The 12,687-nt window shown below is 37.8% G+C and overlaps 1 protein-coding gene across 1 annotated transcript; it reads left to right on the top strand.

Moving 5' to 3' along the window:
- Positions 1 to 239: 239 nt before the first annotated feature.
- eevs (2-epi-5-epi-valiolone synthase) lies at positions 240 to 12,675 on the top strand. Its single transcript, XM_048198828.1, has 5 exons — positions 240 to 1,323; positions 2,499 to 3,132; positions 3,960 to 4,196; positions 7,955 to 8,207; positions 12,011 to 12,675. Exons 1-5 carry the CDS (start codon positions 1,073 to 1,075, stop codon positions 12,094 to 12,096), a joined length of 1,461 nt encoding a protein of 486 aa, XP_048054785.1. The 5' UTR covers positions 240 to 1,072; the 3' UTR covers positions 12,097 to 12,675.
- Positions 12,676 to 12,687: the final 12 nt, after the last annotated feature.

The raw sequence follows: 12,687 nt of genomic DNA, 5'->3' as shown, positions 1-12,687 counted from the left end.
AACTTTAATTATAATTAACTTAAAATAAATTGGTGAATCTTGCAACATAAAAAAATGCTTAACTTATTTTGATGAGTTAAAGTAATGTAAAAAGCAAATGTTGTAATGACTTGTTGATCTTTTTTTTTTGTTTTGTTTTTTTGCAGTCTAAATAAAACTGCATGATCTTAATGGAATTTGCCAACAGCATAACAAACTATATCCACTTTAAAAAAAAAAAAAAAAAAAAAAGTTAGGCTACTCTACCCCCATCAAGAGCAAACAAGTAGGCTACAGTAATTCCAAAGTGCATGATGATGGGTAACTTGATATTTTGGAAAAGAGCTTGCAAAGGTCAAGATTGGTCTGCAGGTGTGCACGTATACTTATCAAACAGAGTGAAACCTGTTAAACCAGCTTAACTTTATGCCATGACTTTAACGGGGTCTTTTCCTGACTATCCTTACTTTATTATTGTTTTAGTTGCATTTAAGATCATTAATAATTTTTATTATTTGTTTGTGTGTGAGAGAAAACTGTCTAATAACTGGGATAAAAAGAGGATGTGTAAAGCATTATTGTTATCAGTGCATATGACGCAATGACATATACACGTTATCATACTGTAGGTATCATGTTCGAGTGTATCATCAAATAAGAGTCATCGCCTTCTTTAAACACTGATACTGACAGTCCTCGGAATCCATGAATACAGTTACACATTGGTTCCCCATGACTTTTTTTGTGCAAATCATTACACACACACACACACACACACACACACACAAAAAAAGAGGCATAATTCATTTTTTTGTGAGACATATAGGATAGCCTATATATTTTAAAAAACTATTATCTAATGCAGCATGAAAATGCAATTTACATAACTGCCCATTAAGCGCTCACATAACGTGTCGCCAGCTTTCATAATCCACCCGCTTCGGGGCGTTTGCTGCACGTGGGGTCTTCATCATATAACTGTTCATATAGCGAAGGTGAGTTGTGTAAGTTCAAAATCAGCAAGACATCACGGTTTTGGAGAGGGAGAATCTTTCATAAGTTTTCCTCGCAAGCTCCTCCTTGATTCCTGCTGATGCACCTCATGACATTATATATCGGCGCTTCAAATATGGAGAGCTCTGAGGAACCTTTAACAGTTAATACACCTGAAATTCAGCAGTCAGCTGTTCCCTGTCACCCGTCCTTGGAGAACTCGACGATGGAAAACTTCAACAAACAGAAGGAAACCGTATTCAGCCTGGTGCAGGTGAAGGGGACGTGGAAACGCAAAGCAAGGAAAAATGTGAAGCAAGGAATGAAAGGACGAGTTTCAGCTGCTAAAATGTGCGTATAAATCAATAAGTATTCCGAACATTTACAGAAACACGTATATTATTTTATTTCTAAAAAGGCTGTCAGGTGTGCTTAATGTGGAACCTTATAAATTAACTAGTTTCATCCAAGTCAAAGGCTGAATCAACTTACATTAGGGTCAGAATTTCATCACGTCCAAATAACTCCTATTGTCCTGAGAAACTGCACCCACCTGTGGTCAGTTTTTTGACCCACTTAGAAAACATAAAAGAATACATTGATTCATTTTTAGGTTACAGCAGGTAATGTTTGTAAGGATAGTGCAGGTAAGGATAATGTTTTTTTTTTTTTATTAGACTGTTATTATTATTTTATATATTAAAAACATTAATATATTTACAACAAATAAATCATGTAATATCGATGAATTAACACAACTGGAGTAAAAATGAATGTTATTTTTTTTGTTAATTGTGATAACTTTTGGCATTTCATAGCATTTTATGTAGGCTAGTATTTTATAACAACTCCTGTATCGTTTTGCTATTAGTAAATGGACAGACGAATAGAGCTACAATTTTAGTTCATACATTTTTCTCTTTACTCCACACTTGCTTTCCAGTAAAACAGGAGGAGTCAAATACGAGCTCAGTTTGAATATCAATTGCAACCATCCACTTATGCAAAGCCGGTTGTGAGAGAATTACAAAAAATTGCTGTAGTGGTTTATGTTGCTAGACAGTGTTTAAGAGAAAACTCCTAAATATCACTTAAATATTTGAAATATATTATAAAATATAAAACATTTTTCAGACAAATAGATAGATTTAGAGAAATCTGCACAACATGCAGAAAGGGCAAGGGTAAAATGCCATAACATGTTATATGAATATGGGTAACATTTGAAGATTTGAATGTAAAAATAGTTATTAGTTTAGATATTCTTGACTATTGTAGTCAAAACTGGATATAATACTTAAATGGATGTAGTATATTCTTGACCTGAAGACAATGGAAGGGTTAAATTAACTTTTTACAAGTATTTTTACAGTAGTAAGTATTGTATATTTTTATTTGTTTGAGAACAGAAATACCTTATGCAGTAAGGTAGCACCACTTATCTTTTTCGTAATATTCAATTTGCCATCTTTTTTTTTAAATCAAAAACAAGCTACAAAATGAGTTATGAGCTTTATATGTTGCAGTTACGAAAGCACCTCCTCTAGTGGCACCACCTGGACAGTGGTCACCCCCATCACCTTCACATATACAGTTACTCAGACCAAAAACCTTCTTGACCCCAGCAATGACACTCTGCTTTTGGGCCACATCAGAGACACTGAGCAGCTTGAGGCCGTACGGTCCAGCACCAAGCCCTTAAAACGCTTCATAGTCATGGATGAGGTAGTGTACAATCTCTATGGTTCCCAGGTCACCGACTACCTCGAGGCCAGACGCGTCCTGTACCGGATCCTGCCCCTGCCCACAACGGAGGAGAACAAGTCCATGGAAATGGCTTTGAAGATCCTGGAGGAAGTCCACCAGTTTGGTATCGACCGGCGCACGGAGCCCATCATTGCCATCGGAGGTGGGGTCTGCTTGGATATCGTGGGTCTCGCAGCATCCCTCTACAGAAGGCGCACTCCATACATCCGTGTTCCCACCACCCTTTTGTCCTATATCGATGCTAGTGTCGGAGCAAAGACCGGCGTGAATTTTGCAAACTGCAAAAATAAGCTAGGCGCCTACATCCCACCCGTTGCTGCATTCTTGGACAGGTCGTTTATACAGACAATTCCTCGTAGACACATATCTAATGGTCTTGCAGAAATGCTGAAGGTACATTAAAACGTTTTCTTCTTTTTTAGCATATTATTACAGTTTTTACAATCGCTTGGACCAATTTCTCAATACTAAGATCACTTTTTCAAACCTTAATTTTTTTCCTCACAAAATGCATTTAATGACGACTATCAAATTACATGAATTGTTTTCTCACAGACACAACCCCCACCAACCCTCAGGCTTTACGTAGGCTACTTTTTTCCAAAACTGTTAAATTTAAGTTCAAAACCTAACATAATACAGCGATTTTCTGCAGTAATACCATATTGAAATATATACTAAATCTAAAAAATGAAAAACTACCAAAACAATTAAATGTAGAGGATGAACTCCTACACAAGTTTTAGTCTGTGACTATCTCATTACCATCTATCCACCTGCCCCATGACGCTTTGCGCGATCGGTGTAACTTCTGTTAAGCTTTAAACAATCAGCGAAAGGCTCGCTCTGTGAACGCAGTAATACGTTTTTGTATAACTGGGCACAATGAGATGACATTATTCGACTCACCCTTTAACCATTGAACATTAAAAGGACATTTAAAAGTGTAAAAGCATCAACAAGGTACTTTCAACAGAAAGGAATTTTTTCTTTAGTGAGAAAGCGTGTTTGTTGGGTGACAACCTTAGTGTTATGGAAGAATGACTTGGTTTGAGAGATGTATGAAGTGTTTTGGTACTTTTAATGCATTTTTTAATGTGAAATAAACTGCTCTGCCAAGCTGAAGAGTTTAAAAAAAGACACCTAAGTATTGAGAAATATGTCCTAGCAATAGTATTTGTCAAACAAATTTGAATTAATTTGTATTTATATTGTTGTAGATGGCTCTCATGAAGCACAGAGGGCTGTTTGAACTTCTGGAAACGCAGGGACAGTTCCTGTTAGACTCCAAGTTTCAGTCCGCTATGGTTCTAGAAGACGATCACATTGACCCTGCCTCTGTTTCCACCCGTGTCGCTATAGAAACCATGTTGGAAGAATTAGCTCCAAACCTGTGGGAGGATGATCTTGACAGACTGGTTGACTTCGGTCACCTGATCAGCCCGGAACTAGAGATGGTATCTTCACTTCTTCTGCTATTTTCAAAGGTTTGGGTGGGGCTATAAATTAAAGGCTTTCATGTATGATTGATGTGTTTTGCCTTAAGGCTTTCAATATTCTTTTCTTGGGTGAGAAACATTATTGTAGGAATGTAGACAGTCTGAAAACCGTTCTCAGATTTGGATGCTGTTTCTCCACATTAAAATGCCTGAGACTGTCCCTTAAAAAGAATAAGTATACTTCAAGTTCATTTTATTAAGTATATTTAAGTATATTTTTAAGTATACTTTATGTAGTACTATCAATGTACTAGAAGTATAGGCTACTTGTAAGTATACTGTATACTTGGGACTAAACTTTTTGCCCCACTTTTTAGTGTATAAAAGTACTTTTAAGTATGTTTTAAGTGTTACAGTAGTAAACTTTGAGTCCTCAACTAGTTTACAACTAGGCCAACCTAGTAGGCCAACTAAGTTTTTCATTTGTTCTGTAACTGTACTACAAGTGAACTTACAGGTAATCTGATATTAGTCAAATACTTACTCTTTAGTTTATGAAAGTACACTTTCAAGTAAACTCTCAGTAAAATACTAGCTTGGTAGTTTTACTGCAAGTATACTTGTAAGTTTTCTTGAAGTGAACATAACATCATACTTATAGTTTACTATTTATATATTATATTGGCACTTTAAGTATATTACTATGTTCCTATTTAGGTATTAAAATGTTTTTTGAAAAAGCTTCATTAAAAAGCAACATTTTAAAGGTCCCGTTCTTCGTGATCCCATGTTTCAAACTTTAGTTAGTGTGTAATGTTGTTGTTAGAGTATAAATAAAATCTGTAAAATTTTAAAGCTCAAAGTTCAATGCCAAGTGAGATATTTTATTTAACAGAAGTCGCCTACATCGAACGGCCAGTTTGGACTACATCCCTCTACTTCCTTCTTTAATGACGTCACTAAAACAATTTTTTGACTAACCTCCGCCCACAGGAATACACAAGAGTTGCGTTTGTAGAGTGTGTTTGTCGCCATGTCGTCGAAACACTGTTATTTTCATCCCGCAGTCCAATCACCGGGTCTGATTCCAGCTCAGGTTGATAGGGTAAAATTAAAGACGTTTACAATAACACTGAGCGCGTGCATCTCCACGTTATGGTAAGAGGCGTGACCTTTCCGGGCAAGGTTCGCTAAGCTGCTGTCGAATCACAACACAGGAACCGCTGGCACAATCAGAACTCGTTACGTATTTCTGAAGGAGGGACTTCATAGAACAAGGAAGTCATCAGCCCGTTTTTATGACAGTGGAAACAGCGGTATACAGATAAGTAAATTATGTGAAAAATACTGTGTTTTTTTACACGCGAAACATGAACACATGTTATATTGCACACTATAAACACAATCAAAGCTTCAAAAAACCACGAAAAACGGGACCTTTAAACAAAAAGCTGAGAAAATCACATTTTTGTCAAAGACTACGGTCCGGATCGGATTCAGAGCGATGATCAAAATCAGGTGGAGTAGATCGAGTCCATCACCACCCAAAAGCTTCACAGTCGTTTCCTCTTGATGGGTTTAATTTTCATTCGGTAACGTTAGGCAGTTTTGAACTTATATGCTGTTTCAAGGGTTAGTTCACCCAAAAATGAAAATTCTGTCATTTATTATTCACCCTCATGCCGTTCCACACCCGTAAAACCTTTGTTAATCTTCAGAACACAAATTAAGATATTTTAGTTGAAATCCGATGGCTCCATGAGGCCTCCATAGGGAGCAATGATACTTCCTCTCTCAAGATCCATAAAGGTACTAAAAACATATTTAAATCGGTTCACGTGAGTACAGTGGTTCAATTTTAATTTTATAAAGCGATGAGAATATTTTTGGAGCGCCAAAAAAAAAGAAAATAACGACTTATATAGTGATGGACGATTTCAAAACACTGCTTCAGGAAGATTCGGAGCACAAATAAATCAGTGTATTGAATCATGATTCAGATCGCGTGTCAAAGTGCCAACGGCTGAAATCACGTGACTTTGGCGCTCCGAACAGCAGATTCGATACACTGATTCATTTGTGCTCCGAATCTTCCTGAAGCAGTGTTTTGAAATCGGCCATCACTAAATAAGTCGTTTTTTTTTTTTCGTTTTTTTTTTGGCACTCCAAAAATATTCTCGTTGCTTTATAATATTAATATTGAACCACTGTACTCACATGAACCGATTTAAATATGTTTTTAGTACCTTTATGGATCTTGAGAGAGGAAGTGTCATTGCTCCCTATGGAGGCCTCACGGAGCCATCGGATTTCAACTAAAATATCTTAATTTGTGTTCCGAAGATTAACGAAGGTTTTACGGGTGTGGAACGGCATGAGGGTAAGTAATAAATGACAGAATTTTCATTTTTGGGTGAACTAACCCTTTAAGGTTTGATGATCACATTATTTTACATTTGCGTTTTGATCCGGTGATTCTGAATCTATACTATTTCAGAAGATGCATAATAGCGCCCCTTACCACAAAACAGTGAAAACATGTATAGCCGTAAAATTAGGTATAGCTGCAGACCGGAGATCTCCAAAATTGGGTTAACTCCAAACATGGGCAGTACCTCCAAAAGTGGGCGGACTGTCCACATTCAAAGACTTTCGCTATTGGCTCTGGCTTCAGCCAATTGTCATTGACTTTGAAATTTGAATTTGAAAATTAAACATTGTTTTCTAATCTAAAATAAAAAGTTATAAAATGTGCTATAAAAATAAATATGCCTATATTAATAAATATGCTCTGTGAGAGAGGAGCTCGTTGCCAGTGGAGTTCGGACCGGAGTTTGAACCTCCGCTCAACGATATGAGCGGGAATACCCTGCAAGCTCTCCCACGAGCCATTCCAGCTCGCTTTGTTCTAAGCGACGGGGGCATCCCAAGGCTCGAGATTCGCAGGGTAGGAGGGGGCAGTGATGCTGGGTGCAACTAAAAAGGTCCCATTGTCCAGTTTGGGAGTTACGGACGGGCCGGCTTGGCGATTTCATATCGTATGATCTTATTAACTGCTTATCTCCTGAACTGCCATTTTCTTTAGCACGCTATTCAACGCAAATCCTGCCCTGCAGTCATTTTCATTGGTTAAGGTTAGGGTGTAGGGTAGGTTTTGGGGGGTTAGCATTTGTTGTAGCATTGTGTAGAAAGTGAGCACTGTGATTGACATGACCAATGAAATCTTAAGAATCGGCTGCAGGGCGGAGTTTTCGCTGAACTGGCTAGGTGTAAAAAAATCACGAGTGCGTGTCATGTGACTGTCTGTCAATGGGAGGAAGCCACACCCTCTTTTGACGCTCCCACCTTTTTTTGGAGTTCCCAACCCATTTGGAGATCTCCAGGCTGCAGCTATACCCTTCTCGAAAATTCAGTGGATGGCGGGGAAAGAGTAAAGTAGATGGTGGACTAGCCTATTTAATAGGCAACTCAATCGAAAGTGTAACAACTACAAGCCAAGTAAACTTAATTTTAGTAAATAAGTAATTATAAATAAGAATACCTAATTATACATTTAAGTATATCTTGATCAAAATATTGAGTACAAGTATAGGCCAAATATACTTAGACTTTTCTGCCAGTACAGGTCAAGTATACTTAAGTGAAATTTTAAGTATATTTCTGAGAAATACATAAAAAGTAGACCGAATGTAATAGCACACTTGAATAAACTCATCAGGGTTGTTTCGGGCAAAATGCAGCAATAACTGCATGTGAAATACTTTTCCATGTTTTAGAAAGTCCTACCAGCTCTACTCCATGGTGAAGCAGTGAATATTGATATGGCGTACATGGTGTATGTGGCGCGTGAGATGGGGTTGCTCACAGAGGAGGAGAAGTTCAGGATCATCTGCTGCATGCTGGGACTGGAGTTGCCGGTTTGGCATCAAGACTGCACTTTTGCTTTGGTGCAGAAATCTCTATGTGACAGATTACAGCATTCTGGAGGGCTCGTGAGAATGCCTTTACCAACAGGCCTCGGAAGAGCAGGTAATATATTCGAATCTCAACGTGCTTAAAGTCTAGTCTTAGTCTGGGTAAACCCAGACTGATCTGCCGGCGATTTGATTTCTCTCGGCAACTCAGTCTGGAAACCCGTGCATTCATTTCTGCTGCGCTGTTACACTTTTGCAGGAACCAATCACAGACTAGCTTATCCACCTTGCTCGCTATTGGCGGGTATAACACGATGACGATAGAGAAGCGACGGCAAGCAGCTTTCAAACTCTATCTGATCTACCCGTCTCTCCAAAATAACAATGCACAATCACAGTGACGCCGATTGTGTTAAGCATTTACCTTATCTGAGAGAAATGTAGCAGAGCGTTGATCCGACAGTCTCTTCATAGGAAGATTACAAACAGCGATTAATGACACACAGATTCTCTGCTGTTATTTTGGTGGTTTGCTTCACGATGTGAGTACAGGACTCTTTTACTTCAATGCCCCTTGATGGTAGACAATATTTTTATTATTTGCTCTATATGTTTCGTCTCCCTGCTTCTTGAATCTCGCGCCGCCTGAGCTGACTGGAATTCTTTTTGGTTGTCATGACAATGACGTAGTTTAGGGCGGCTATATTCCGCGTTCATTTACACTGAACCAGAACAGTATCAGAGTCGCCTTTTAACCTCTTGACGATGCTGAATGACTTCTTTAGTTAGCAAACAAATTGCTCAAGTGGGTGTAAATACAGATCACTTTCATGTTTTTTTGCACAACCTGCAAAAATCGCTCTATGCCATTGCTGCTTCTGCAAACCGCGGATCAATGCTACAAACCAATACAAACTAACCCTGCATCTCAATCAGCTCCCTAGTTCCCTAGGTTGTGAATCAGTATATCATGCAAGTGAATGTGGCTGATTCCCTGACTTACTGAACTAGGGAGCTGATTGAGACACACGGTAAACCTGTCTGGAGTTTTCGCATCGCTCTGCAAAGTACGTCACCCGGATCGTTGATCTGATTGGTTGAAGGACTATCCAATTGCGTGACTAATGCTCGTTGATCACGCCTCTTGTGCAGTAGGAAATACAATAGCAAACTCCCCAGACCAATGTTCAATTTTAAATTGAGCTTGGTCTGGTGATAGCCAGACTAGTCTAGTCTTGGTCAAGAGTCTGAAAAATAATGCTAAATGCAAATCATAAAACACAATGAACCATAATCGTGAATGGTTAGAATAAACTTGCTTATCAACTTTTTAAATATCAAAATATCAACAATATTTTTTGTTGTTAGTATCAAACGTCACACCGCCATATAGACTAATATTTTGGTACAATATTTTGGCATAACTTCATTAGTCACATTGGTAGATGCCAGCATAGCCAGGTTGTTTGAAATCCCTTCATCCTTGAAAATCTTGAAACCACTGAGAAGAATCTTAAAACACTGAGAAAATATGACCCAGACTGCTGTAGAGGCTGTAAGGGCAAAATATTCATCCAAACATAGACCTCTAAAGTATATATACACCAAATTAATAATGAATTGTACATGTGTTTAGCATTCTGCAACAAATATTTTTTTGGATTTCCTAAGATATTTTAAGTCGTAAAGTGAGGATCTATGTGTCTGGATCAGGGGCCATTTCACAAATCATCTTAAGGCTAAAAGTAGCTCGTAACTTGCCGATTTATGAGAAACTCTCAGGGCCCTATCATACACCTGGTGCAAAAAAGTGTTTTTTGCTAGTTTCAGCCTGACGCAGTTATCATTTTCACGTCCAGCGCCTTGTTTTTTAAATAGCAAATGCACTCATGCCCATCTGTTCACCCATGAGCGTGCTGGTTGGAAAACAAGATGTGTTCAGGCACATTGTTGGCGTGTTGCTATTTTGAGGCAACTGAAAACGACTGCGCCATTGACCAACAAAAACCTGGTCTAAAGTCAATGAAAGAAAGAAAAGGATTCTTGACTGGAGAAGCGTTCAGTCTTTCCGCTTGCAAATTCCGCCTTGTAAATAGCGAATCCGACATGGTACAAGTGCAACTGGCCTTTAAAGGGATTGGGAGATGAGACTCTGATTGGTTTATTGCACGTTACACCCAAAACACTCCAATGACTCATTAAGATACTAGGTACAACCCTTTTGGACCAGGCGCGCCAACCATTTTTTCTGTGGTTAAACTAGCAAAAGAGGATTCGGACACACCCTAAGTGCACCTGTGCCATGCACTTTAGACCATGATAAAATGTTTTGTGAATACGGCCTCAGGTTAGTTCTAGTTGGCATGTCTGTTCTTCCTATGTGGATTAGCAAATGAATGAAAGTTTATATCATTTAGTTTAAATGTGCTAATGTGAATAGCCTCTATACAGTAGCTCTGTTGTGTTTGTGTTATGTTTTTCTGAGAATAGACATGACTTTGTTTCCCTCATTGTAATTCCTACACAACTTGCAACATTCTAAAACAACATTCGGAGGCAATAAATCCTACATTTAGGCAATTCTAAGATAGCAAAGTTTGTCGTGTGGACTAAAGTCTGTCAATCATCATTAAAGCGCCACCCTCAGGCTGAATAATGCAAGGACATTAGAATTCGGCCAAAAGTGTGTCTGCATATGTTCAGCGATTAGAATAAAATTAATAAAATGTTTATCATAAACTAGCAGCTGAATCTGCCCTACCTACATTTACGACCAGGAGCCACTACTGGTTTCATGTAGGGATATATATAAAACTTAAAGGTGCCATCGAATTGAAAATTGAATTTACCTCGGCATAGTTGAATAACAAGAGTTCAGTACTTGGAAATGGCATACAGTGAGTCTCAAACTCCATTGTTTCCTCCTTCTTATGTAAATCTCATTTGTTTAAAAGACCTCCGAAGAACAGGCGAATCACAACATAACACAGACTGTTACGTAACAGTTGGGGTGTACGCCCCCAATATTTGCATATGCCAGCCCGTGATCGAGGCATTAGACAAGGGCAGCCAGTATTAACGTCTGGATGTGCAGAGCTGAATTATCAGACTAGGTAAGCAAACAAGAACAATAGCGAAAAATGGCAGATGGAGCGATAATAACTGACATGATCCATGATTACATGATATTTTTAGTGATATTTGTAAATTGTCTTTGTAAATATTTCGTTAGCATGTTGCTAATGTACTGTTAAATGTGGTTAAAGTTACCATAATTTCTTACTGTATTCACAGAGACAAGAGCCGTCACTATTTTCATTATTAAACACTTGCAGTCTGTATAATTCATAAACACAACTTCATTCTTTATAAATCTCTCCAACAGTGTGTAATGTTAGCTTTAGCCACGGAGCACCATCAAACTCATTCAGAATCAAATGTAAACATCCAAATAAATACCGTACTTACACGATTAGACATGTTGCATGACGAACACTTTGTAAAGATCCATTTTGAGGGTTATATTAGCTGTGTGAACTTTGTTTATGCACTGTTTAAGGCAAGCACAAGCTCCGTGGGCGGGGAGCGTGAGCATTTAAAGGGGCCGCAGCCTAAATCGGCTCATATTTAATGATGCCCCAAAATAGGCAGTTAAAAAAATTAATTAAAAACTATGGAGTATTTTGAGCTGAAACTTCACAGACACATTCAGGGGACACCTTAAACTTATATTACATATTTTAAAAAGATGTTCTACGGCTCCTTTAATGACTTGAGATAAAAAAAAAAAAAAAAAGGAAAAAAAAAAAAAAAAAAAGATAATAAAGCGCCCAAGGGGAATTTTTAAGATATTGTGTATAGTGTTTAAAGTCACATGATTTGGAAAAAGTGAATATTCTTTCCTCGTTCCTCTCTTAGAAATCTTCAACGACACTAATGAAGGCGCTCTGTTCCGAGCGTATGAGAAGTGGTGCGATGAGCTCAGCACTGGTTCACTTCGATGAGACCTCAGCTCACAGATGACCTGACACCAATGTTTACATATGGGGAGCCTCTTAGTTTTAACAATTTATACATATGTATTATTCTATGACAGCTTTGATTTCCTTTTTATTTTGTATACATCATGTGCATTTAAGTGTTTTACATTTAAAACAATTGCTATTCATTACTGTAAATGCCATTTTTGTAAATGGCTGTGAATAGAAGGCTGACTTGTTATGTGAAGATCTTTCGTTAGTTGTGTTAAAGGGTTTCTTTCCCATCATTTCATATTAAATAAAGGGACATTTTGGTTAATCATGAAATCATGTATTAAAACTATAAAAAAAAGTCTGCCTAATGTGTTTGATGTAATGCATGCAAGTTTATAATAAACAATGCACTTATTAACAACAAGACTGTTTTTAAGAGAAAGATATGATTAGATTATGTTTGAGAGCAACAGTAGCTTCAGTTTTGTGGTGAACGACATCATAAATACCACATATGTGTGTGGAAAACATGACACAATTGGTTTGGTATTCAGTGAATGTATCTTTCTCTTGATTTTTATGTCTTTATAAGCCTTAAAAATAAAAACAGCACTTCATGCA

The sequence above is a fragment of the Megalobrama amblycephala genome, linkage group LG8 (assembly GCF_018812025.1).
Source record: "Megalobrama amblycephala isolate DHTTF-2021 linkage group LG8, ASM1881202v1, whole genome shotgun sequence".
Classification (NCBI taxonomy): Eukaryota; Metazoa; Chordata; class Actinopteri; order Cypriniformes; family Xenocyprididae; genus Megalobrama; species Megalobrama amblycephala.
Note: the sequence above shows the minus strand (reverse complement) of the source record. Positions and strands in the feature narration are given on the sequence as shown.